The 25,615-nt window shown below is 42.7% G+C and overlaps 1 protein-coding gene across 4 annotated transcripts in view; it reads left to right on the top strand.

Annotated features, from left to right (window-relative positions):
• The window catches only part of nrxn3b (neurexin 3b), a 346,499-nt gene that overhangs the window by 142,014 nt on the left and 178,870 nt on the right, over positions 1–25,615 (top strand). For 2 of the 4 annotated variants that reach the window (XM_080883237.1, XM_080883236.1), the window contains 9 exons: positions 6,928–7,131; positions 8,714–8,740; positions 9,883–10,002; positions 10,393–10,505; positions 11,560–11,828; positions 12,196–12,386; positions 13,156–13,329; positions 14,116–14,142; positions 16,219–16,338. In XM_080883237.1, coding sequence (XP_080739363.1) covers positions 6,928–7,131; positions 8,714–8,740; positions 9,883–10,002; positions 10,393–10,505; positions 11,560–11,828; positions 12,196–12,386; positions 13,156–13,329; positions 14,116–14,142; positions 16,219–16,338 — 1,245 coding nt within the window. The remainder of the gene's footprint in view (positions 1–6,927; positions 7,132–8,713; positions 8,741–9,882; positions 10,003–10,392; positions 10,506–11,559; positions 11,829–12,195; positions 12,387–13,155; positions 13,330–14,115; positions 14,143–16,218; positions 16,339–25,615) is intronic. The other 2 variants (XM_080883239.1, XM_080883238.1) reach the window with 1 other exon arrangement.

Below are 25,615 nucleotides of genomic sequence, written 5' to 3'. Positions count from 1 at the left end.
CGGCTTAATTACCATCTGAAATGACATCCTCATTGCCGCTGATATCTCTCTTAAGAAATACAAAATTACAGAGAAGAGCGCGCTGTAGCTCCAACTGTGCCTCTCTATTGTGCGTGCCGTTGATGCTGTATAGTCACGCATGTTTGCAACACTCACCATGTGGCTGTATTGAGTGCAGTCACCTGCAGTATCTCACTGATGCGCATTATTAGCTTTGCACTTGGCGTGAATGACAGTGATTATAGAAGAAGTCGACTGAATATTTTCGGTTTTTACCCTCTAAAGTGGCGTTTGGTTCAGCTTCTTCTTCGCTTCTTCCTAACTCTGTTCTTGCAAAGGGAACTACTTGAGCTTTGCAGAATCCCACAGTGTTCTCATAACTTACTGTTATACATTAGTTAGACAAATAAACAGCTGCAAAGACTGAGGATTGGATTGAAAAGGAAGTTTTGATGTCGTACAGCCTGACACCAGGTTTTGTAGGTTTAGCGCTCGTTCCTGTTGGAATGATAAACCTGCACACATGGAAGAGGCGGAGCTGGGTGAGATCTAAAAAATCTGTGAGAGATTTGATGTGCTGAGAAGTGGAAGCAGTCTGGTGAACCTCTCGGGAGAAAACAAAGGCTTAAAAGTAAAAATGTCAGTCGTTATCTGCCTGTGAGCATCCACTGACATCCAGTGGTTTGTTCGTGCACACCATTAACACAGAACTACACATGAAACAGGTTGGCCCAGCTGTGTCTAACCTCATGTTGTTCTCTCCATTTCAAAGCTTTGGAAAATAAAATAGACGATGAAACACAGTTATATTTAATCTCATTATTTATCTAAACCTGGACACATTAACCCCTTTGGTGCTGATGGAACATGCTGACGTCCCATCACCTGAAAGGGAAAAAAAAATCTTTAACATTGCACCTTGTTAAAAATATCATCCCACGCCAATAAGTTCAGTTTGACAAAGGCAGGGTGACTGTTCCACAGCACAGAAGTGTGCCACTTGGGGCTTTTGTTTTATGAACAGGAAGATGTGTTCAGCACTGCAGAGCTGGAGGCAGGACACCAGTATGAACCTAGAAAGGAGGACGCTGAAAAGTGGAATAAAAATTCAGTGACCAAAACATGTACGGCTGCAAGGCTGGTCTTAAAAAATACATTTTGCTCCTTCCACTACTGCTGTAGTTAAAAGTTATAGTCCACCAGTATGTTCATGCATTGAGGCTGAAAGGCAGCAGCAAAGAACAGAGTGCGCATCACACAGATTAAGTCCGATACAACATGAAAAGGAAGTACAGGGGTGAACATGGGTTGCAAAGTGGCTTGCAGATATGCAGCAGCTTTGAGGAGCTAAAGGATATGAGCTGAGCTATTGGCTGATGTTGAGATTACAATGAATAAGTGAACATTTTTGGTCAGTGCCTCTTGCTGCTGTTATGTGTTACGGTATAGGTCAGTTGGACCACCATTATTACTTGAAAGTGCTGAATGACTGAGAGGCAGGAATTTTCTCCTGTCAGTCACACGCTGTCAGTTATCTTGGGAGTTTGCACTTTATTCTATTTGTGTCTTTTCCTCTTTCTCTTTCTTTCCCCTTTTCCCCTCTTGGACCTATCCTCAGTAGTTCCAATCTAAGCAGGTGGACATCTTTAAAATGAGCCCAGCCTTTCTTTGGGTAAGGCTTTTCTGCCTCTCAGTGCAGCTAAAGACCTTGGGACAGTGGGAATAAAACACAGCAAACAGTCAACTAAAAGCTGGACTTTGAAACATAATTTCAAAGTCAGTGGAAACAATTTAACACAATCCCGAGCCAGATAAGATTGATTCATGTTAGAGTAGATAACACAAAAAGGGTTCTGTTGTCTAGTCCAAAATATTCATAGGTTTAGGGTTTACAGAATTTTGTATTGCATTTACATACATACATGATTGACAGGTGGAGAAAGATATGGACAGTGAATAATTAGAACTGCTGGAACAGATGAACAAAAGGCAAAGCAAATAAAATGTGGTGATTTAAAGGCTCTTTCAGTCATGCTAATATTGTGGCACAAGGAAGGGATAGTAACGGTGGGTCTGCCAATTGCTCACTTAAAACCTCAGATAACCATGAAATTTTGTAGTGACGTTCATGATTCCCTGCATTAGTGTTTTTATACACGCAAGCAATAGGGCCCACAATGTGCATGACAGAAATGTGCAGCTGACAAAACCAGAATGCAATGCAATAGAAAACAAAATAAAAGAAGACGTGAAATAAAAGAATGTGAAAAATTAACGGAACGCTTTCATTTCAAGCAGTGCAAAAATTAAAAATTCATAATGCATCAAAGCAGAACTGGTGCCAGCAGCATTAGCCAAACACTTACATAAACGGATACGTCTGTAGTTGACTTTTGGAGGAATCCACACAGCGAACACAGTCAAAGCATTTCTGTGAGGGACTGAGTATAGTTTTTCCATTTTTGACATAAGAGTGGGAGCTGAGGAGGGATGTTGAAGGAATGTGGCCTGACTGGAAAGACTTCTGTGTGAAGGTGACAGTTTTAAACTGACTCCTGAAAACAGCAGGCTGGCAAAGGGGCAGCATTGTGAATTGCCAGCAAGCGATCCATGCCAGATGTACTAAGCTAGTCATTATGCTAGTCAGTATAGATCAACATGAATGCATGTGTGCACATATCTCTGCCTCTTCTGTTGAAACTGTATTGCTCTGTTCTTACAGTCGAAAAATAGAGTGGAAAGATTGTGCAAGACCAAATTAAAGCTATTGAAGTTTCTCAGGTGGCATCATGGTCGCTTTGCTCGACAGCTGTCAACCATATTGAAGGCAATAGAACAGCCAGTCAATTGGGAAAATGTGCATCCCCTGACTGGTTGGCTATGGTTCCTGGAAGTGGCTGGCTGTCACTGGCTGTCACTGGCTGAAGGAGGTGCTGCATCAAAAATGTATTGGCATTTGCCACAGTTGCTTCTACTTTTTTATGCTCGCTACTTGGGCGATATGGCCTAAAATTTATATCGCGATATAATTTGCAGCATGTGTGGTAACGATATATATCGTCATTTATTCTTTTCTTCTATATAACGTATTTTCCACACTATAAGGCCCACTTAAAATCCTTTAATTTTCTCAAAAATCGAGAGTGTGCCTTATGTATGAATTCTGGTTGTGCTTACTGACCTCTAACCGATTTGGGCGTGCAGAAATCTGTTTAAAAATGTTTTAGTACAACTTTGGTAAGCAGCACTGCTGATTGTCAGAGCATTACGGCTGCAGTAGTGAGGAGCTTCGCGGAGTAATCTGGGTCCAAAACTGCGTCCATTTCAGGTCCCAAAGTCAAACGAACACTGAGAGTTAAAAACGGTCTAAATTCTTTCATCTTTAATTAAATCATCAGCGTTGCTGCTTTACCAGGTGTAACAATTAAGTTTTACATCCATGAAAACAGAAGTTATTAAATTTAACGGAGTTAGAAGTTAGCAGGAAGTTAGCTCGCTAGTTTCCACCTAAACACAAGACCTAACTATGACATACCATGTTCTGGCTGAGAGATTTCTGAAACTAATTAAAACGTTATAGCTCTGCTACCACCACAGTCAGGAGAACAACTGAGATCATTCATCCACAATACGAGGTTAGTTATTAATATACTGCAACAACATGGGAATAGAGCAGCTGCGAGAGAATTCAACATTCATGAATCAACGTTACAGAAGTGGAGGAAGCGCAGTTTTTGGCTTTCCCCATATTTCAAAAGTGCTTCATGTCTTTGCTATGACTGTCTGCATAATTTGCAAATGATAATGGTTTTTCAGCGGCTATCGCTGGGATACTTTCGACCAAAACAGGCGCAGCTTGATGACATCATCAACATGCGCTATCGCGATAGAGTCAAAATCTCTATCGTTGGCCAAATTTATTGTTTCTATCGTATATCGTTTATATCGCCTACTCGCTACTACCTTAGAAGTAGTACAACTTGAAAAAGTGTGACGCAATCTGGAAATAGAGAAGGTTTACTTTCTAGTAAAAGCTCAGCCTCAATTGCTGCAGTCAGCGTCTTTAAAAAAAAAAGGTAATCTGTCTTTATTTCTTATTTTTTATTCATTTTTCACTCCTTACAGCTCAGAGACTAGCTGGCAAGCTAGCAGCAATAGCTAGCTAGCAAACAGAGCAATCAGGAGGTTTTTGCCAGCCAGTGAGGAAATACACATTTTTTCTCAAGCAAATATTGGTTGCCAAGAGTTCGCAGACTGACATCTATGCCTGTGTGAGTGGGGACCTTATTCATTTGATGCTGCACTATCACCATGATTGTCACATGTAAATAATGGCGCATGGTCACATGTCTACGAAACGTCAATTACGGCTGTAATGTCAAAATGTTATTTAGGCCTATCTCCATGTGGTTGGGAAGAACACACATCAGCATAACTGTGCAGTTTTCTTCACTGTTGTCTGTTGTGTATTTCTGCCACTTATTGGTTCCAGCGGGGCAGAATCCAACAGAACTCTATTTCAGACCTTGCAATTAAAGAGAAAGAGAAAAAGAAAAGAAAGTTGTTCACTAAGTAACATGTTCACTTTTAATAATGGCTCCATAGCATCCCACTGCCATATCTGCAAACATCTGGGAAAAACTTCCAAACTAAATCTGTTTCAACTCCAGAGTGGACATCATAGTTTGTTTCAAAGGGTGCTTTTTATGTTCTCCCTGGTTGCAGATTTATTCTCACCTCATTTTATTTACTTTTTTCCCTTCTACTGTGAGACCAGGACCAGACCTGGCTCACAAATCAATACATGCACTGCTAGTTAGGACATCCTATGTGGTACGTATGCATGTGTGGATGTGTTTTTTATGTGTACACACAAGAGAGCAGAGGAGATACGAAGAGGTAGGGAGCCAGGGCAATTTAAAATTGGGAAGAACAATGTTGAGCCAAGGTTTCATTATCCTCCAGGCTACTGTACCCACACAGTTCATAGAATAGATTTTTACAACAGCCCTAAGAGCAACACAGACGAAAGTGGGATTTTTATAGCAGTGTGCTGTTTGGTGGGATGAATGGTTGAGTGATTTCACACTGCTTATACATGAATTTTGCAACACATCACACAAATTTTGACATTTAGGTGAGGAAAAATCCAATATTACTTATAATGCATTACCTTTTGCATGGGTAAACATTCGCCTCTAAATATCGACCTGGAAATGGCACCTTAGTCTGTAGTTGAACACAGTACGTGACAAGGGAGATTTCATCGTTTACATGTACAAACCGTCTGTGGTGTGACCCCCCCCCCCCCCCACACACACACACACACACAGCCAAATGGTGGTGCATTTCTTAGGCCACGGGGCTATTTTTTCTTTTAAAAGCTGAGGTGTCAAAACAGGTATTTCATGGTTGGATACCCTTTTTAATCTGTCTCTCTCTCCCCAAGAGGCTTCCACTCTGCTGACAGTCTTCTTCTTTCTCCACCACACTCACTCAGGCTTTCTCAAAAGAATAGAAACAGAACAGTGTGGCCCAGCAGCCATCAAACCCTGTTTGTATTGTCTCTATTTAACTGCAAAATATTTTATATTATTTAGCACGGAACGGCAGCTTTTATATGATGTTAGCATATGACTGATTTTACATTTACAAAACGAGATCCTGTGATGAAAGTAAAGGCATCATCTAGCTAGCGCACATAGTGGGGAGTTGCCGGGGAAAGGAGGAAGTAGCATGATGATTTAATTTTCTGCAGTCTGAGCAGCATGTGTGTGACACTGACTTGTCAGCTGATGGATGATAACTACAGCAACTACAGCTGCAACTAGGCATGAGGGACGTGTGTGTGTGTGTGTGTCTTAGTTCCAAAAAATGAGCGCATGCAAGGATTCCTGTTCCAAATTTTAAAGTGGATGCTCTTTTCATAACAGACCATGCTTAGTGGGGTATATCAACCAAAAACCAAGAAAACTGGGTGTCCACAGAATCGGTTTCTTCCATTCCAACCTCCTCAAAACAATGAGACAAGATTGTAGACCTGCACAAGGCTGGAGTGGACTACAAGATCATCAGCAAGAAGATCGCAATCTTTCAGTATCTGCAAGGTCCTCCTGCTTAATGGATAGACCTGTCTTTACATTTTCCAGTGAACTCGAACTTGGTATGATTCAGACAAGGCTTGTGAGAAAGTGCTGTGGTCAGAACACCATCGTCACAGTCGAGCACAGAGGGGGAAAGATTATGCTTTGGGGCTGTTTTTCTGCTAAAGGTACAGGATGACTTCATCGCACTCAGGAACCAGTGGAAGAGGCCTTGTAAATCTTGGATGAGAACCTTTTTCCGTCAGAGACAGCACTGAAGATGGATGTAAATCCAACATGACAATGACCCAAAACATACTTCCTACTACATTTCTTGTAGTTACTGAAAAACTACAAGAAATGTCCTTGCCAACACAGTTTTCTGCTCCAATTATTAAGCAGTCAGTGACCTGCAAATCAATTCATATCCTTTATGTAATTTGATTTTCTAGATTTTCGGTTCATATTGTGTTTCTCTCCATTAAAATGAAACTGCCATAAACATTAGAAATTGTTCATTTCTTTGTGAGCAATCTTACAAATTCATGCCGGGATTAAATAAATATTTCTCTCACTGTATTTGTTTACTTTCAGGGCACACGGTTTTGTTTGTTTTTTTGTAGATTTCATCTCCTGGTGCATAAACAGCTGTCTGAAGGAGGTGAAACATATGGAATGATTTGATTTGTGCCATTTATCATGTTATCTCTTGTTTTTGCACCCACGCGCTTGCCCGTGTCACTTTTGCTAATTAAATTAAACCCGCTAATTAAAGGTGTAATTAATATTTATGCCGAGTCGAGATCAGCATTTGAGCTTTCTCGTGTATTTTTTTTCCCCACAGAGGCGTCAATATTGTCTTATGACGGGAGCATGTATATGAAGGTGGTGATACCTAACATCATCCACACTGAGGCTGAAGACGTCTCCCTCCGCTTCATGTCCCAGCGAGCGTTCGGCCTGCTCATGGCCGCCACGTCTCGTGAATCTGCAGACACGCTGCGGCTCGAGTTGGACAGCGGAAGGGTCAAGCTGACGGTCAACCTAGGTATCGTATTAGCCGTCACCTCTCTTCCAGTTCCTGGGGTGGCCTTCCTGTTTCGGTATTTCTGTTCTTTTTGTAAAGATTTTCTTTATGGTCCAGACCTTCTCTCAGACCTAACACATACTAAACCCGTTTTGTAGTTTGTCTTTGTAGTTGCATGGATTGTTTTTGACTTGCCTGGACTGTAAGTTTTTATGCCTTGTTGCGAAGATGTCTTTGTAGATTTTATATCCATCAGTCTAACTCTTAACACACTTATCCATGCACCGCAGCACATCTTTTGAACTGGTCGTAGATCACTTTAGTCATGCCCATTATTGTGCACAAATGGATTTTCTTTCCAAAGACACACATTTCACTTTTGAATGATTTCAATAGATGGCATCTCTGACACATGCGTTAATTCAAATACACAAACACTTCACTTTATCTTCTGCCATCTATTCTCAACTGCAGGTAGGCGTTACTGCATTGTAGTGCTGCCCTGATAGTTTGCATTTTTATCATGTGGTTTGTTTCTTTGTCCGTTTTATTTGATTTGATTTCCCTCATGATAGCAGGTTCATGTTTCCCTCCATCCATTAGTAACCCTTGGTCTAGCTGGCATCTCCCATGCCTTGTTCAAAGATGGCACTCACCCCTTCAAAGGCCCAGAGCCTGCGGCCCGTCTGGCAAACAGCCCGATGCCACGGCACCTAGCTCGCCTGCAGATGGTGGCACGAGTGGTACATTTAAGTAGAGTGCAGGCCTTTATACCAGTAAGGCTGGAAGAGATAGACTTGACAGAAAGAATATGTCTTCTGGTAAAGTATTTGAACATAATAAAAGCTAAAAGTATAGAACATTTGTAGAGAATTTTCTTGGTCATTTCTAGTTTATGTTTGAATCTGAATCCAGTGTTATTGAAAATTCAGTTTAACTCATGTAGCTCATTTTCCACAACTTGCGTAGGATCCTCTGAAAGGGGGGGTCTTAAGGCCTCTGTGTGGTGTTGGTGCTGAGTGGCACGAGGCTGTTTGCACCCACTTTTCTGTTGCGGTTGACGGCACATGACCAGCCTGGTCACATGGATTTCAACCCGCACCTGACCATCACAGGCTCAGTTTTCCCCCTTAGGTGTGGATTTGAATCTAAGATTCTTCTTCTCCTGGCGTGCCATCTAAAACAGCTTTGTTTCATACAACTAGTACAGTATTTTGGACTCTGGGTGCTGGGTTGCAAAATCGATGTGGCCAATAAGTTGCAAGTGACCATTTTGAAACATGATGGGTTTTTAGGGGGGAAATGACACAGGTTTAAAAATGGAGAATAAAAAGCTTCAGATGGTTTATCCAGAGCAGTAATATTGACCCGTGTTGGTCCAATATTGCTGGGTACAGTAATACTGATTAAAAGAATTGGACTGGGGATTACTTTTCCAATGCTAATATAGAAACGCTTAATGTCAGTCGCCAGCTAAGCTAAAATGGTCGCCAGTGTCATGTGACCGTCCCCGGAAGGTGGCTTTTTTTGCTCTTGGATGTCTGCAGCTGTAACCTTGAAGGATGCGATTTCATCTGTCACTTATTCTCCCCTCCCCATCTAGACTGTGTCAGGATAAACTGTAACACCAGTAAGTCAACATTCTTCTTCTGCAGCCTTCTTCCTTCAGTCAATGTTTGATTGTAGCCTGTGTGCTAGATGTAGAGGCAGGGATGTGTGAATGCAGGGGACTGAAAAGAGGATTTCTCAGATAAAAGGGGGGTATAGCCAAAGTTCAAAGCTATGCAAATCAGACTTAATGTGCTCTATATATGTTAAATGGCCCATGTTTCCAATTTAATTCAGACACTAGTTGTAAATGGTTTTTGTCGGTTTGTATCTACTCGTCTTTTGCACTTTCAGACTTTGTGGGCTGTATTGTTTCTCAATTACCCCGTAATAGATTGCAGTGTCTCTTTTTCCTGTTCTTCTTATTTAACACATACTGCAGAATATGGGTTTATAATGCGAAGTACAGCTGGTGTCAGAAGTCATGCTGTTATTCATTAAAAGGACCAATACTTTCAAAGTGCTCACAGTCTTGTAGAAAGGACAAAAGACAGAACACAAAGAGTCCTTCAGCTGTGTGTGTGTGTGTGTCTGTACTGAAGTGCTACATTATAGATGCCCTTTACGTTGATAGCTGCAGCTGTATATGTAGTTCTTATTATAGTAAATAGTGAATATAATGAAGCATTGTTAGGTTTGTGCATTTATGATCAGATATGTTCAGGATAATAAAATCACCAATTGAAATTTGGATTGAACCAGCAGCCACAATGCAGCAGACTCTGCTCTGAATCAGCCGCTCTGGCCTCTTCATCGGCTCGATGGGGCTGCATTGCCCCCTCGTGGTTACTTGGATGAATTACTTCAAACTAAAGCGCTCAATTAAAAGTCACAATAAAAAGTGTGTTTCTGGCAAAGTGTAAATTTAAAAATGATTGAACACTAGAAAAAACACTGAGTCTTTGTATGAGTAACAGCATTGCTGCCAGTTTGAATAACTTTTTTCCTCTGCTGTGAAAAACAAAGTAGATTTTTTGTAAGTATTTTCTTTTTTGTTTGAGTACCTCTAATCTCACTTAAAGCTCAGATGGAGGAGATGTTATCTGTATGTCGCGAGGAAGAATGCTTGGTTTGAAATTGAATTACTTTATTTATGAAAACAAAGATTTGGTTTATGCTTGTGCCATCCCCGCTGTCCCTTCACTAACTAACCCTCATCTTCAGGCAAGGGCCCTGAGGTTCTTTATGCTGGACAAAAGCTCAACGACAATGAGTGGCACTCAGTGCGAGTGGTCCGCCGCGGTAAAAACTTCAAACTCACTGTGGATGACGACATGGCGGAAGGTAACGCTCTTGTAATGCATTTCTTTATTGTTTTGCTGAGATATACCAAACGTACATGATCTCGCATCTTTTTTCTTTGTTTGTTGGGCTGAATAATGTGCTTTTATTTCTACTGCTGATTTCGTTTCATGAACAGTTTACATAGAAATTACACATAGTGTGAAGAATTATGCCTTTCTTCACTGGAAAAGGCATGCCTGTTGCTTTTATTCCTAGTATTACTCATCCAAAACATTGTAAATTATGAATATCCTGGAAGTAAGTCGTGCTGGGTATGAGAGTTTTTTTCATTTTGTTCCACTGGCATTCATTATCCACACAACCAGGGCGTCTCGCTTCCTGCTGCTGGGTCATTCCCTTTGCCTCTTTTTCCTTTCTCTTCCCTCCCAGGTCAGATGGCGGGTGATCACACTCGTCTCGAGTTCAACAACGTGGAGACGGGTATCTTGACTGAGAGACGCTTTGTTTCATCTGCTCCTTCACCATTTATTGGTCATCTGCAGGTATTAAGAGCTTATCAGAAGCTCGTGTCCTGTATTATTCATTATATAATTCAAAGTCAGCAGCGGCATGTATCTGTGAGAGGAAATCAAGCATAGCTTGCAGGCTGATAGCAGATGATGTAGCTGACACAATAGGTGGCTGCAAGCCGCTTTGCAACCCACATCCACCCAGCTCCTCAACAACAGATGACATATTACATTATTCTGTCATAATTTATTTACCAAATAAATTTTATTTTATTACTCTGAACTTGGAGCTCTGAACATATTAACTGAGGCTGCTGGGTTTTTTGTAGTTGCTCTGAGGATGGGAAGGTCAGACTTTGGGGCAAACTTTGGTCAAAATGCTAAAATCTTTGCTTTTATAGAAATGATCTGTCTGTCTAATGTTATGAGTCGCTGTTATGGGTCAAGTTCATTCCAATGGAAGCAGCAAGTAGCGGTGAGGGTGTACGTGTATTTCGATTTGTTTTTTCAGTTTAGTAGATTTTATTTACCTCATTTTAAGACCTGCTAATGACATTTTTAATATGTTCTAATATGTAAAACTTTAGAACTTGAAGAGGGTGTACTTTTCTTCACACTATAATTAATGGTAAATGGACTAGTTCTTATATAGCGCTTTTCCACTCTTCTGAGCACTCAAAGCGCTTTACACAACTTGTGCATTCACCCATTCACACCCATTCACACAAGCACAACTGACATTCACACACATTCATACTCCGATGAATGCATCGGAGAGCAATTTCGGGTTAGTATCTTGCCCAAGGATATTTGGCATGCAGACTAGGGGAAGCCGGGAATCGAACCACCAACCTTCCGATCAGTAGATGACCTGCTCTACCACCTGAGCTACAGCCACCCATAATGTAAGGTCTGCTGTCAGTGCTGTGTGAGAACCACACCAGTCATATTTTATTCCTTGTGTATGTTTTTAGAGTTTATTAACTTGCTATGATTCCTCCAGTCTTCGGTTGAGGTCTCTTGGCAGTTTTGCTCACTACACAGTCGTGCTTCACAGGTAGTAATAACAGCACCATCTCTCCCCCAGAGCCTAAAGTTCAACGGTATGCAGTACATTGATATGTGCAAGAATGGCGACATCGACTTCTGCGAACTCAACGCTCGCTTCGGCATGCGTTTCATCATCGCCGACCCCGTGACTTTCAAGACTAAGGGCAGCTACCTGGGCTTGGCCACTCTTCAGGCGTATACCACAATGCACCTCTTCTTTCAGTTCAAAACCACCTCACCTGACGGTTTCATCATCTTCAACAGCGGAGATGGGAACGACTTTATTGCCGTGGAGCTGGTTAAAGGGTGAGTGGGACGAGCCGTGTTCATGTTTTATTCAGCAGTTGGAGTCCAGATATGGATTATACATTTTAAATAGCAGGGCTGATGTGGGTACAGTTGGTACCTTAAGGCTTTATGAATTTAACAGAGAAGCCCAAACAAATTGATCCCAAATCTCCTTTTGCACATAAACACGATTGTGCTGGGAAGAAGATTGTTTTCTCTGTCAGTTTAACTCCGATTAGTGTCAGAGCAACGTGAGGTGATTGTGAGAGTTTTTCCATTAAAATTTAATCCCTATTGCAAGATAAAAAGAGACCTAGTGCACACACAAAATACCCCCCTCCCCAAATACTGATGTGTTCATCTGCTCCTTCTTCTTCTCTGCCAGATTTATTCACTATGTCTTCGACCTGGGAAATGGGCCCAGTCTGCTGAAAGGAAACAGTGACAACCCACTGAATGATAACCAGTGGCACAATGTGGTCATTACCCGAGACGCTTCCAACACACACACGCTCAAGGTGGACGCAAAGTCAGTCACCCAGAATGTCAACGGAGCCAAGAATCTGGACCTCAAAGGTACCTGATCTCACCTTTTCATCAGCTTTTTCACCTGAAATAACATTATGTCTTCATCTAAGGTAAATAGCAAGTAAATAAAAGCACAAATGAACAGTTTACTCACATAAGTATATACACTATACCAGCGGTCCCCAACCCCCGGGCCTCGGACCGGTTCCAGTCCGTGAGTCGTTTGGTACCGGGCTGCGAGAGTTGAGGCTCAGGTGTGAAATGTCTGGTTTTCAGGGTTTTTATCGGTTTTCAGCGTTATTTTGTTTTCGTTTTTATCGTTTACTCGGTTTTCCTGGGTCTTTTCACGTGTGTTATGAATAAATCTTCTTTTTTTCGGTACCGGTACAAGTCTTATTTTGTTGTATTTATCCGCGACACCTTAAAGGCCGGTCCGTGAAAATATTGTCGGGCATAAACCGGTCCGTGGCGCAAAAAAGGTTGGAGACCGCTGCTCTATACTATGAGTCAGGGGTTACCTGAACCTAGAGTTACTTTTAATCCAAAAAAGGTTTGTAAATGAATTGTATCAAAACAGTTCAATATCAGATTATTCTTTTAACCTGCACCAGTAACGTCCTGGAATATCTTGTGGATATGCTAAAAAAAATTATGTTTTTCAAGTATTTTATGTGTATTTCATTACATTTAGACAAAGTCAGCCCACAATTGCTGGCTGGAGCTAAATAGTGACACTATATGACAAATCGTACCACTCTTCCTCTCGGCAAGAAAGTAAACAACAGTGATGTAATCGCATATTTTCCTCAATTTTCAGGCGACCTGTTTATTGGAGGTTTGGGACCTAACATGTATCAGAATCTCCCCAAGCTGGTGGTTTCTCGGGAGGGCTTCCAGGGCTGCCTGGCCTCGGTTGACCTCAACGGCCGTCTGCCAGACCTCATCAGCGACGCCCTTTTCCGCAGCGGGCAGATCGAGCGCGGCTGTGAAGGTACAGATGGCCTACAGCATAGGAGATTCCTGACCTGCTGCGTGAGATTTATTAGACTAATTAGAGAGCTCTTCTGTAGCCCCCCCTAAAGCCATTTGCTGGCACCGTTAATCCTCATTCTGCTTTCCTTTGCCAGGTATTTGTCACATTTTAGGATAATACTTGGAGTAGAATTTGTCAGTCTGTTTATCTAATATCAGCTTTCTGAGCTTTTGTGTTGCATTCGTATATTTAATGATAACAATATGTTGTAACCTCAGGAACAATTCTAGATTGCTTTACATTGTAACTCATTTAAACCGAGCACTTTTCCTCCTAAAATTCACGTCCTAAGGCTAAACTAACGTATTGCTGTTACAAAATATAAACGAGCTGCTGCCAAGGTTGTATTTTTTACAGTAAAACAACCCATAGCTCTTTTGACCTATATCTATAAATTGAGTGCTTAATAAATACATTTTCCCATGCTAATGCTTCAACTGTATTGAAATGGAATTGATTATTCATGCATATGGAAAAGGTTACAACACATTTCCTCTAGAGGGCAGCAGAAGATTAAGATAACAAACACTGCCATTATGGTGAACTCGTATAATTTAACACCTTTATTTTTAAGCAGCTCAGCCCTCACTAAAAAAAAACCAGTCAGCGCCCCTCGCCTGCTGCCACAGTAACAAACTTGTACAAGTTTTAAGAACACTAACGATGCTGCTCCCCACTAACCTCTACTCTTGTTTTCCGCTCTGCTCTGTTCTGTTTGTTATTTTTCTTTCTGCGCTAACAAAGTTGGTTTCACCAAAGCCGACCTGCAAGGTAGAGGGTTAAACTCCGCCTCACGGAGGCCTGCTCGCCTGAAAGTCTGCTGTGTGCAATGCATCGTGGGTGTCACCATGGCAATAAGGACCCCTTTGTGTGCTGCAGAGGTGGCTTGCTCTCTGAAAAAAATAGACAGAGAATGCTGGCAGGGCAAAAATGAGTAATCAAGCAAGTGTTAAATTATTACTTTTTAAATTATTTGTACTTTTTTATACCACAGCGCGGCAGCAGTGTGATTGTAACCACATCTGATCAGATATGTAGCAGAAACTGGCAAACTCGGCTTCTTTCAGGAACACATCTGATAACGTTGCGCAGCGACTTGGAGCGCACGTGTAATTAAAGGGAGTAAACAGATCGGGTCAGATAAGTGATGGACTCGTGTCGACGGTCCAAAAGTCTGGTTAAAAGCAGAGGCAGACAGTTTGTGGGAGTGCTGTGTTCTTGAATAAAATGCCAGTTGTGACACATTGCAGGCTGGCGCAGACAGCAGAAAGAGGCTGTCGCAGCACATCTAAACACTCAGTGTGCCGCTGATGGATCAGACCTCTCTTTCTGTCTCCATTTTTTTTTTTTAATAAAAAATCCATCACATCTGCTGCTTTACCCAGATGAGTGTTGCTATTATTTTTTTCCAGAGAGGAAGCAGCCTGCTGCCACAACACTGGAGTTCAGCAAAATCCTCCATCTCTAACAAAACAAGCACCGATGTGTTTGATTCGCGCTGATGAGCCGCTCGTGCCCGTGCGGTCTCTGGGTTGCCTGGTTGACCACCGTTACTGTCCATTACACAGTAAATGCACTTTCAGCTGGCAAACTTGCTCTGTTTATTCCACCTCAGATGTCTTCTTCTCCTTCTTTTCACATTGTCTTGCACAAGACAACTGCTCTTAAACTGTGTTTACTTGCATTTGTCTGCCATGTATTTGGACTGTTTATTTAATTTTTGCTTTATTTAATTTTGTTTGTTTCTCTACGGTTATCAGAAGGGTTACTGTCAAGTTTTTTTCCCCCCCCCTTTTGTCTGTCTAGACTCTCACGGGGTGGGTGTGGGGGGGTTGTTTATCTCGTTATCTATGCTGTGCGCTTGTCCTTATCTGCATTCCCTCTCAGTAAAAGTATTCAAAAGTAAGAGCTATGTGTGGCGTGTAGAGGAATAGCAAACACACATCCAGTTTGACTTTGAATACCCTCCTCAACTCCTGTCTGACTGAAGTGCATACACGAGGATATGCACTGCGTGTTCTCGAGTACTCTTTCCGTTTTCTCTTCGTGAATTCCGTCTGTCCAGTGTATCCAGTGTTCGCCGTGTATTCTCTCGCAAGTATTTGTCAAGGAAATGACCGGGCTCGCTTTTTTAATGCCATTTTTTTTGTCTGTTTGTTTTTTAAATGTGGGTATTGTTAAATGCAGTTTTGAATCCATGAGCCGTCTGCTAGGAGGTTTATGTCTTGTCTTGCCTGTTTTATAGAGGGAATGCAGCGAGTTTTACTCTGATAAAACTATTTGGAAACATGTTGGAATGAAATGAAGTGCATGCGCGTCCACCCGCACACACTACCAAAAAGAAGGAAACTTAACAGTGTCATCACATTAGCCCAGACGGGGGTCCAAGTCATTTGCAGCAACGTGTCTTAAGTGCTAATCGGAGTGCATCGCACACGCTGCAAGCGGCGTCTTCTACAGCACTTTTTGCAGTAATTAACTGAGAGTATATGCTGATGTTCCCCCCAACCCTGCTCAAAGAGCGTGAAGTCGACGCTGCGAAAACCTGGCGCCTGTGCGTCGCCTTCCCAGTGCTACAGCAGCTTTACCCAGCAGGAAGCAGGATTCATCAGGCAGTATTTTTTAAACTGCATTCGCACTGCAGGTCAGGCCTCGTGTGACGACACTGTTTGCTCCTTGTTTTTTTCTTCGAGGCCCACATGGTGTAGACCTGTCTTTCTAGAGTGCATTCCTTCTGCATGGGTCCTGCATTGTTTAGCCTCAGCGGTCAATCTTATCGTTGCTTGACTGTGCACCTGTGGTATCTCTCTCTCTCTATGTTTCTTCTCCCCTTTCACCCTTTTTCAGGGCCCAGCACCACCTGCCAGGAGGACTCATGCGCCAACATGGGCGTGTGCATCCAACATTGGGAGAACTTCACCTGTGACTGCTCGTTGACGTCCTACTCGGGGACCTACTGCAACGACCGTGAGTGCTGCTGGCTTTAAGATTTTTCTGCATTTGCCTTACATGTGCATTAAAGGGGGACTCCAGAGAGAAGTAGAAAGCCTTTAAAGGACAATGCCTCATGGGCTTTGAAGGACAGTTGATTGAGGAAAATTAAAATATGGAAGGCTCAAAGCCAGCTCATCTCCACAACAGTGTTATCATGTGGAGGTGCAGCACAAAGTTGATGGAATCCTCCTTTAACACATGATGCACGAGGTGCACAGAACAGCACAAAACTGCACAATACTGCAAGGTTACAGTTCATAAGTCGTACCATTATACATTCTTATGCACATGCACATTATTATATTTCACACTCTCCATGCTAAAAACTGGCTCGACCCATGAACTCACGCCGTCCTGTGTGCAGCACTGAGAGCCGCATCCTTGACTCAAGGACTCGTTGGTTCAGGCCTGTTAAGTTAAAGCTTTGTTAAAAATGCTGCATGAATTCGGAGCTGAGAGTGTGTTGTGATCTTTAAATGAAGCACCTGAGAGATGCCGGCAGTTGTTAAGGGCATCTATTTTTTTGCTTTGTTGCAGGTGCTTTGACGTAACAGGTTTGCTTGATGTCGTGAGCTTTCGCGGTTCGGGCTCGGGAGTTAGCCCGACCGCAACTGATGATGTGTAAAATATCCACTTCTGCCTCAATCGCCTTTTCATAAGCGTCCTTCAAATAGCTTTCGCTAAAGACGAATTGCGAGTTTGTGTGCGTGTGTGTCTGAAAGTGAGGGAGAAAAGGGATCTCTTATCCCCATGACGACAAGGGACTTCCCCGCAGTAATCACGGTTGGCGGTCTTTCATTTAGCGTTTAATAGTGGGGGCACAGCGCTGCTGGGCCAGACTAATGAGGTGGTGGAAGCTGTTAGGAGAGCTGCTATCTGTGAGTGCTGGCATCCCCTAATCATCCAGACCTTTCTGATGTCAGGCCCGGCTGCTGTGTATGACTTTATATCTCTCGGTTCCACATTTCTTTCTCTCGCTTTTTTTCCTTCTCTCCTTCTCACTTCCTTCTCTTTCACGATCCTCTGACGCAGTGTTTTCCACACGGGGGCCAAACAGCCGACCTCAGCTCTCACTCGGTGATGGGAACTGAGTGTTTATGTGTTAATTAGTGATGAGAAGCCCTCATTAATTCCCCCCCGGCGCTGCCCGGGATGACATAGAGGGAGGTCTCATTGATTTCATATCAACAAAGATGTGATTCTTCTTGAGACACAGGCGCTTTTGACGGTGACATATTTTACATCTTTGTGACTCTGCAGGTTTAGGTTCGCCTGCTTCTTTTGGAAATAGATGTGCACTAATATTGACTAGGCTGTCCAAGCGTGTAATAGTATTTTTAGCCGTGCGGTATTAGTCTTAATGAGAATTTCGTGGCTGATTTTCTTTCTTTGCGTAACTCTTTCGAGCAGTTTCTCTTTACTTGTTTATGGCAGAAAGGAGATGAAGAGAGGTGAAAGCCAGGCAAACAGGCACGCTGCTGCGGGAATACTCCAGTGCATTGGAGTTGTGCTCGTATTGCACAAGTGTGCATGACTCCGTCTGCCTGAGATAAAAGGTCTCGTTTACTTTTCTCGGATTGAGCCAATCTTCCGACGTCCACTCTGATGCCTTTGCTTCCTGTGAGGTTTCTGGAGCCCCTACAGAGTAGTCACGCACCACCAGGTGGCAGTAAATCCACAAGCTGGACCGCACACCGTCTCCCTGTGCTGGGAGAAAATGAGATGCAATCCCCTGAGCATGAAATCAGTTTTCCTGTTATTTTCCTCCGCTGCTTTGCCTCTTGTCGTTCTCTCTTTCTCTATACATCCCACTGTACCAACCCACAGCCCTCTCGCTGGCTGTAGTTATTGATCACTGAATGAATAATATCTTCCGGACATTGCAAGAATCCAGTGTATTACATGTACAATTTGTGATTACAATACAGGCATGTTGCCAACAATTTTCTTAAGTCCTTGCCTTTGTGCGTGCATGTGTGTTCCAGGCATCTTTTATTCAGCAAGCGCAGCGTGAGAGAGGGAGAAAGATCTTCTAATTAACAATGTGGGAGTGGAGCTTCTCCCTCGGTCTCTCTGCCTCTCCATCTCTCTTTCTCCAGCAGATAGCTGCTAGCAAATATCATTAATTGTCTGTTTCTGTGGCTTCATCTCTACCCATTGTCCAAATGAACAAACTTGAATAAAGTAAAGTGAACACTTCTGCCAATAAAGCCACTATTTGCGATTGTTAGCACTGAGCCTCTGTGCCCTCTTCTCCATCATAGCTAACAGGTCGCTAGGTGGTGGAAAAGATGAAAAAAATAAAGGGGAAAAAAGCGCCTCAGCAGGCGAGAGCTATCCACACTGCTTCCATTTATTCCTGTGTACCCTTGCAGCCTGCACATTGTGACTGCACACCTTCACTTATGGGAACGTGACTGTGGAAATTCAGAGGGCTCTTTGCACCTCGCAGGCTGTTTTCAAAGCCTCTCGGACAATCTGTAGGTACATGTTGTGCCCAGCACTGCTTTAAAAAATGGTTGGGGGGTTGGAGGGGGTTTATCCTGCTGGGTTCTGGCTCACTGCTTTTGTCGTGCTCATTTCCATCTCCTTGTCGTCTCACATCCTTTCCCCTTCTTCTGCTCCGCTCTGCTCTCCTCTGCTTTCGGAGCGGACCCTCTCCACGTCTGGTTCCGTGAATGCCGCAGAGTTTCATTTAAATCCAAGGACATGAGAGCTTTGGGCCAAGCAAGAGGAGCAATCGGACACTCCTCTTCCACATCCAGAGCAATTACTCAACTTACGTAATAGAATTATCTCTGCAAAGGTCGCTGCATTGTTCTACTGTCAGGGGCATGGTAAACAAACAGAAAGGAGAAGTGGAAGAGGGAGCAGGAGGCGGAAGATAGGGAGCAGAGCACTGTTCGCCAGTTTGACGCTCACATCAGTAATTGCACAGATAGATTTAGTGATGAATTTCACTGTCAGTGCTGTGATTCCTTCAGAATCCCTCTGCTCCAGCTTTTAGCCAGTGTCCTTAATTTATTTTTCCAAGGCATGCACAGAGGGTTGCGACCATATCTGCCTAACTGCTTACACAATTGACAACAAAACTGCTTTATTACTTCGTTCACTATTTATAAGAAAATAATCATGGCGTTTGCCACGTATTCATTTCTCCTCCGCTTGCTTAGCAGAGGAACAAAAGAGGTCGGGGCACAATGTATTTGCCTGCATGCACAATGTTCTAGTGAGTGGAGAATACACAATAACCACGGCATTTTCCCACTATTTACTGATGTATCTGCTCAACAGTATTAAATCCCGAGGGGTAGGGGGGAAACGGGGGCGGCCACACAATGCAGCCTTTCACTTTGATATGACGTCGATGATGAAGTGATGAAGGGTTTTTAGAATGAAAAAGCAGGTGAACGTGCAACACACACCCACGTGCGCACATGGAAATACCATCTGTAGATATGTGAGAGCGTCGTATGAATATTGAAAGGATTTTCATCGGAGCATTTAATATTTTATCGTGCTGTCTCTGTAAATAGGATTGAGTAGCTCGAGCTGGCCGGGGCCGGCCAACAGGTGTGGAGCAGGGTTTGTTATGCAGCGCCCTCCGACAGCCGTTGGAGCTTGGCTTGGTTTCAGCTGGGCACAGATGTAGCACCTTTACATCATAATGCATGGACAGCGATTTCAGCCAGCAAATGCATTCGATTTGAAGATGAATCGGAAAGGTGGAAACGAGCACGCCTTCTTTCATCTTCATCTCACAAAAGCCCGTGTTTTCATGCAGAGTTTGACAGCACCTTTCTGGTGAAAGAGGGCTTATAAGTGGAGCATAGCAATACGAGAACATTTGCCTATAAATACCACAGGTGGATCAAAAATGGGCCAAAAAGAGCTCTACGGAGAATGATTTGTCCTCAGGGCACAACCTATCCCAAAAGCACACTTTGGGAAAAAAACTGTCGTAGTATTTGAGGCAATCGTTTTAGCTAGAAATGCTCACGTGATTCAGCAGCCATGTAATCAGGTGGCTTAAAGACTGCCTGCAGTATCATCGAGGTTTGGGAGGGGGGTTTAGATGCCGCTTTGAAGGAAGTTGTTGTTGTGTAGCTGTGGCTCGAGGAAAAGTAATTGCCCGACATCAGCCCAGTGGAATTGCCTGAAACACAAAAATACAGAAGAGTGCACAAACATAAAGTTGCTCCTTCAAGGTTTATAATCTCCTTTCCGCTCTCCATCACTTTGTCACTCGGCTTCTTTGTCCTATAATATCTGTATTAGAACCAGAACTGCATGTCCAGCCCCGGAGGAGGTCTAACGAGCTGCCCCGCTATTGGCTGATCAGGCTAATGATGCTTGCTCCAGCACTGCATCGTGTCACTGTGATAAGACTGGATGTCACTCGTGTCAATCGATGTGTCACCGTCGTGCTCAGAGCCGCGGTATAATTGGATATATGCAACGCCGTGGAGCCTAAACGCCCCGGGGGCAGAAGAAAGAGAATGGATAAAAAGATGGAGGAGAACAGTGGGAGATGTTCATCCTCATGAGTGTCAGTAAATGGATGTGTTGAAGAAATATGCACTTTTCCATATTCATACATTTACAAAGTATTGCTGTGGCTCTGAACCATTACTTGTTTTGTTTTTTGTTTGCAGAATTATCATAAAGAGCTTCCAAATGTCAAGTGAAAGGTGACGCTTGTGGTGACAAGCCTACAAAGTTTCACCTGATTGTGCACTTTCCCTTAGCTCAGCTGTGCCATTTAGCTGCTTCAGCTCGTTGTTTGGCCGGCTACAGAACTTGGGTCTCATTAAAGGTGCCCTGTGGAAGTTAGTTGGGGACTTGGCATCTTTTTTTTTTTTTTTTACTTTTTACATTGTTTATACTGCTAGAAGTCAATGTCACTTTTTTTTGCCACATCAGCAAAGTATGAAACCAACCAAGCGTCTGTATGTCTATCACACTCTACATCCCACCCAGACTGCAGCAAAACTGTGATTTACATCTGCTTTTATTCCAGAAAAACATCATCTTTTTAATTGGCATTCCAGCCACTTCCATGTAATCTCAGAAATCCAATACAGCTATGCTACTGTGTAACGCGAGCTCAGTCTCAACATTCAAGTCAGAACGTGACTTTTCCATCACTTCCTCTCTTCTTGAGAGAATCTTGCAGAGTGGCAATGGCAGATGTAGTTAAAAGTAGCCCCCGACGTTCTGGAATAAATGTAATTAATTCATTAAATTAATGAATAATAGTTTAATTCACGCTACAGTGCTGCCACTTGTAGCTTCGTAGCTTCCACTTATATATCCCTCTATACAGAAGGAAGCCTTGAAAATGCTGAGAAAAATACTCGTTTGCTTCTCCTGCATGGCAGCTTATTATTGATAAAAATCAGATCTGAGCAAAAAAATCTGAATTTAAAAATGAGTCTTGTATCAAAAAAAGCAAACTGCAGCCTTTATGTGCTTCAAAATTAATTACTAGCTAGTAAAGAGATGGCTCACCGGTGCTGTGGATGGGACGTTGATGCCAGCCCTGGCCAAGAACTAGAAAATGCTTAACTAGCCATATATATATGAGAGTATGTCAGTGTTGTGTGACTGAGGTTTGGGGTGAGGTGGAGTTGTTTTCGCTGGCTTTCATGCTTTTTCTAAACTACATAATGCACAGAATTGTAGTCCGACAGAAGAGTAAGCTAGTACACGCTAAAAAGGCCAAGCATATAGCGTGGTAGCGTTACATCTCGGTTACTGCACCCAGGATAAGATGTTGAATTTCTCCCAGCATGGCAAACAAAAGCACGATTTCGACTGCTGGCTGTGGATGCACAGTGCAGCTCGGGCTTTCTGCGAGCTGCTTCCATGAGTGAACGAGGGAGATGTTGCATGGGACGGGAGAGGGAGGGAATGATTGAGTTGAGCACATTAGAGACAGTTACGATGAGGGGCATCCATCTGTTTTGGTGCACGGCGGGTAACCTTGAGGCTGTCAGAGCGTTCCCAGCATCCACCCTGTAGCCCTCACAGGCTGAGCCCAGCCACAGACACATCCATCAACACATGTTCTTAGACACATTTCAGCTGCACCAGCAACACATACAAATCACCCAATCAATACCTTGAACACACAGCCTGAACTGAAGGGTTTCGATCGGGAAGATTTTTTTCTTTTGCAGGTGTGTAAGGTGCATGTTTGCTTTGTTGTAGTTAGAGTATTAATTTCAGATTTGCATCACATTGTCACATGCACACATACACAAACACACACATATAAAATATATAAACAAAATATACAACACTAAGATAAATGTGGATGCTTGGCTGTTCACCAAGCAGCAAAACAGCAGTAAAGAGCTTCAGTTAAATGAGTGCGTATAAACGGCCAACTAGCTTAATGCACAGGACTGCACTCCGCCATCTTGCTTGTAGTCACAGGAATGGATTTATGCACACTAATACAGACTGCTCATGGAGCAAACATACACGAAGCGAGCTTGGCTTTAAAATTTATTTAAGTTTTGCATCATTTTAATGGGGTCTTATCACACATATACAAATAGACATGTATGCTGCTGCTGTTTTGCTGCTCTCCTCTGTCTGAGGCTCTCTGAGGCTGTCTTAATTCTCTGCTAAAGATGTTACTGCACTCTAATTTTGCATAGCAAATATTTCTTAGCTGCTATAATAATGCTTAAAATTTCACTTAATGAACTCCTAATGAATACTAATCATTCAGATTGTTACTTTACCAAAATTTTACAGCCTCTATTCACTGCTTTTGCAGCTGTTATGGCTATTAAGGCATTAATTTGACTCCCATGATTATTTAAGCTCTTAAGTGTGTTTGGCTGGACTGCAGATGGTAGCGTGATTGCATTTTCTCTCATTGCTGCATTTGTCTGTTTTTGGGCAGGCTTCCTAAATTTTCTTTTTCCATGTGTCCTGTTTTTGTACAAATACCTAGTGAGCTTTAGTTTACGTATGTGGTCACAAGGGGTTGCGGATGAAGTTGTTTGTTTACCTAACAGTGGGGAGGATCAATAGGAAGCTTCTCATCACTTTCTTTCCTCGCTACACTCAACAAATGCTTGTGCAGTGTGGCGGATGGTTTGGAAAGGCCACACAAATTCAAGTTATTTGTCACTGGCCGACAGCATCCCCACTCTGTACTCAATTGCAGCAGCGAGTGTCTGCAATAACCCTCTTTCCTCCCTGCTGCTGAGGCTTCACAACACCAGTTTAGCAGATTGTGGATCAACAAGTAAGGTGAATTAGTCTGATTCTGTTCTATCACTCTGTTGTTCTCGTTCTCTCCCCTTTTCTCAGCAGTGTCATCACAGTGTCACAGTCTCTCCACTCCAAGCACTTCATGGACTTTATTTAATCAGAAACCAGGAGAACTGGACATATGTTTTAATTTGTGTTCTTCTCAGAGTCGATCTGTATGTCACACTGGGTTTAAACCAGGCTTGGATAGACTTGAAAATAAGTCGTACTGTATGTCTGATTCCTACTGACACCTTTGCACACAGGCGTTTACAAGGTCCTCTCCCTTTCAAATAATTCTTAGCACCTGGTTTTGCAATTAGAAAGGAGCGATTTCAACCAGAGGGCAGTTATTCAGTCAGTTCAGTTGCCATAGAGAGGTCACTTAGTTATTGCATCATTGTGGGAGGAAGCAGTTTGGCCCTTCAAGCTAAAACAAGAAAGAATTGGCCAAATTGCGCTGGCTGATAGCTTACAGCCATTAATTTTAACCATTTAACAGCTCTCAACAAAAGAACCCCTGAAGGGCGCTCATATGGCGAATACAGTTCTTTGAGAAGAAGGCCAGGGCGTTTAGTTTCCATGTGACGAAACTGATGGTTTTCATCAGGTACAGTAGGCATTTTAAAAGCCAATTACCTCTGACATTTTTATTTTCAAAGAACTGACAGTAAACTCTCCAGAGTGTGCAAGAGTTCAACGCACAGGAAGAGCTGGATGTACGGGATGCACTTACCTCAGTCTAACGACCCTGAAACAACAAAGACTGTGATCTAAATGTATTCAATAAGAAAAGAAATATATAAACTGTCAAAGCATTTCTTTGCATTTTAGCAAATTGCCTCCTTTATGCTAATCACAGTAGGGAAAACTGTGTTTCACACAGCAGCACACACAAAAATGATTGCAACCATGTAATAATGATTGCATGTGTAATGAACTGTAGCAACAGGTTTGCTTTAAAGATGCAGAGCATGTCTGTGACCCTTTGCAGTCAGTTGCAGTTGATGTTTCACAACGGCAATAAAGTAGCAATTAGACAAAGTCTGTCTGCTATTAGTTTGTGAGCGTTTAGCGTCACGAGACACGTCACAGATAAGTTGCACAGACTGACTCTGATTGGTTGCAACATGTTTGCAGATTAGATTACAACTGTTTACAGACCTTCATCAGTTTGTTTGAGAGTGACTGCCGTCAGCCTGAGTCAGACCACAACTGTTTGGTGGCAGGTCGCCTCCCACCTGGCAACCTGTGCAACTGCCTTGCGATTGAAATTCGTCACTCAGACCTTTGGGCCATTAATTTTTCTGTCTCCTTCAATCACAAAGAGGCTGCTAGGTCCTATTTTCACTAGTGTGACTGAGACGTAATGTTTGGTCATGAGGTCTCATCATATTGCCTTGAAAATGCACATTAAAGATCCTTCATTTCTCAGCTGGCCTACCTCGAAATAGAGCAAGTTAGCCATCTTATCTTATCTTGGTAATATGTTAAAATCAGGGTTTTGCAGCATACAAATGTCACTTTCTTGGTTTCCCTTGGCTTTCACTATTTTTGTAAACATACATAATGTAGTGGGCTTATACATAGGAAGCATTAGAAGGCTAAAGGATCTCAGGCTGACATCCTATGTTGTCCTCACCCACACGAACAGCATCAGCATCTGTTAGTTTTGCTTTGAGTGTAACTTTTCAAATTTGATGTGACCCTGGGGCTGCAGTGTGATGACTTCTACTCAGATCTATTTATTGTTTTGCAGCCAATCCTTAAAAGACCCAGGTTTGTTGTCGAACACCCACACAATTCTCTTTTATTATTAATAAAGAGGATATGGGATTACTGTACTGTAGTGATTCGTATTTCAGCATGCTTTCTCTTTGCCCTTTCCAAAAAATAAGATCAAGCAGATTGAGATGGTTCATTCACCTGTTGGATGCTATGTTGTGTTCATCATGTGGATTTCTAGCACTCCTTTCTG

This window comes from Rhamphochromis sp. 'chilingali', assembly GCF_963969265.1.
Source record: "Rhamphochromis sp. 'chilingali' genome assembly, chromosome: 5".
Classification (NCBI taxonomy): domain Eukaryota; kingdom Metazoa; phylum Chordata; class Actinopteri; order Cichliformes; family Cichlidae; genus Rhamphochromis; species Rhamphochromis sp. 'chilingali'.
This window is presented reverse-complemented; position numbering and strand designations above follow the sequence as displayed.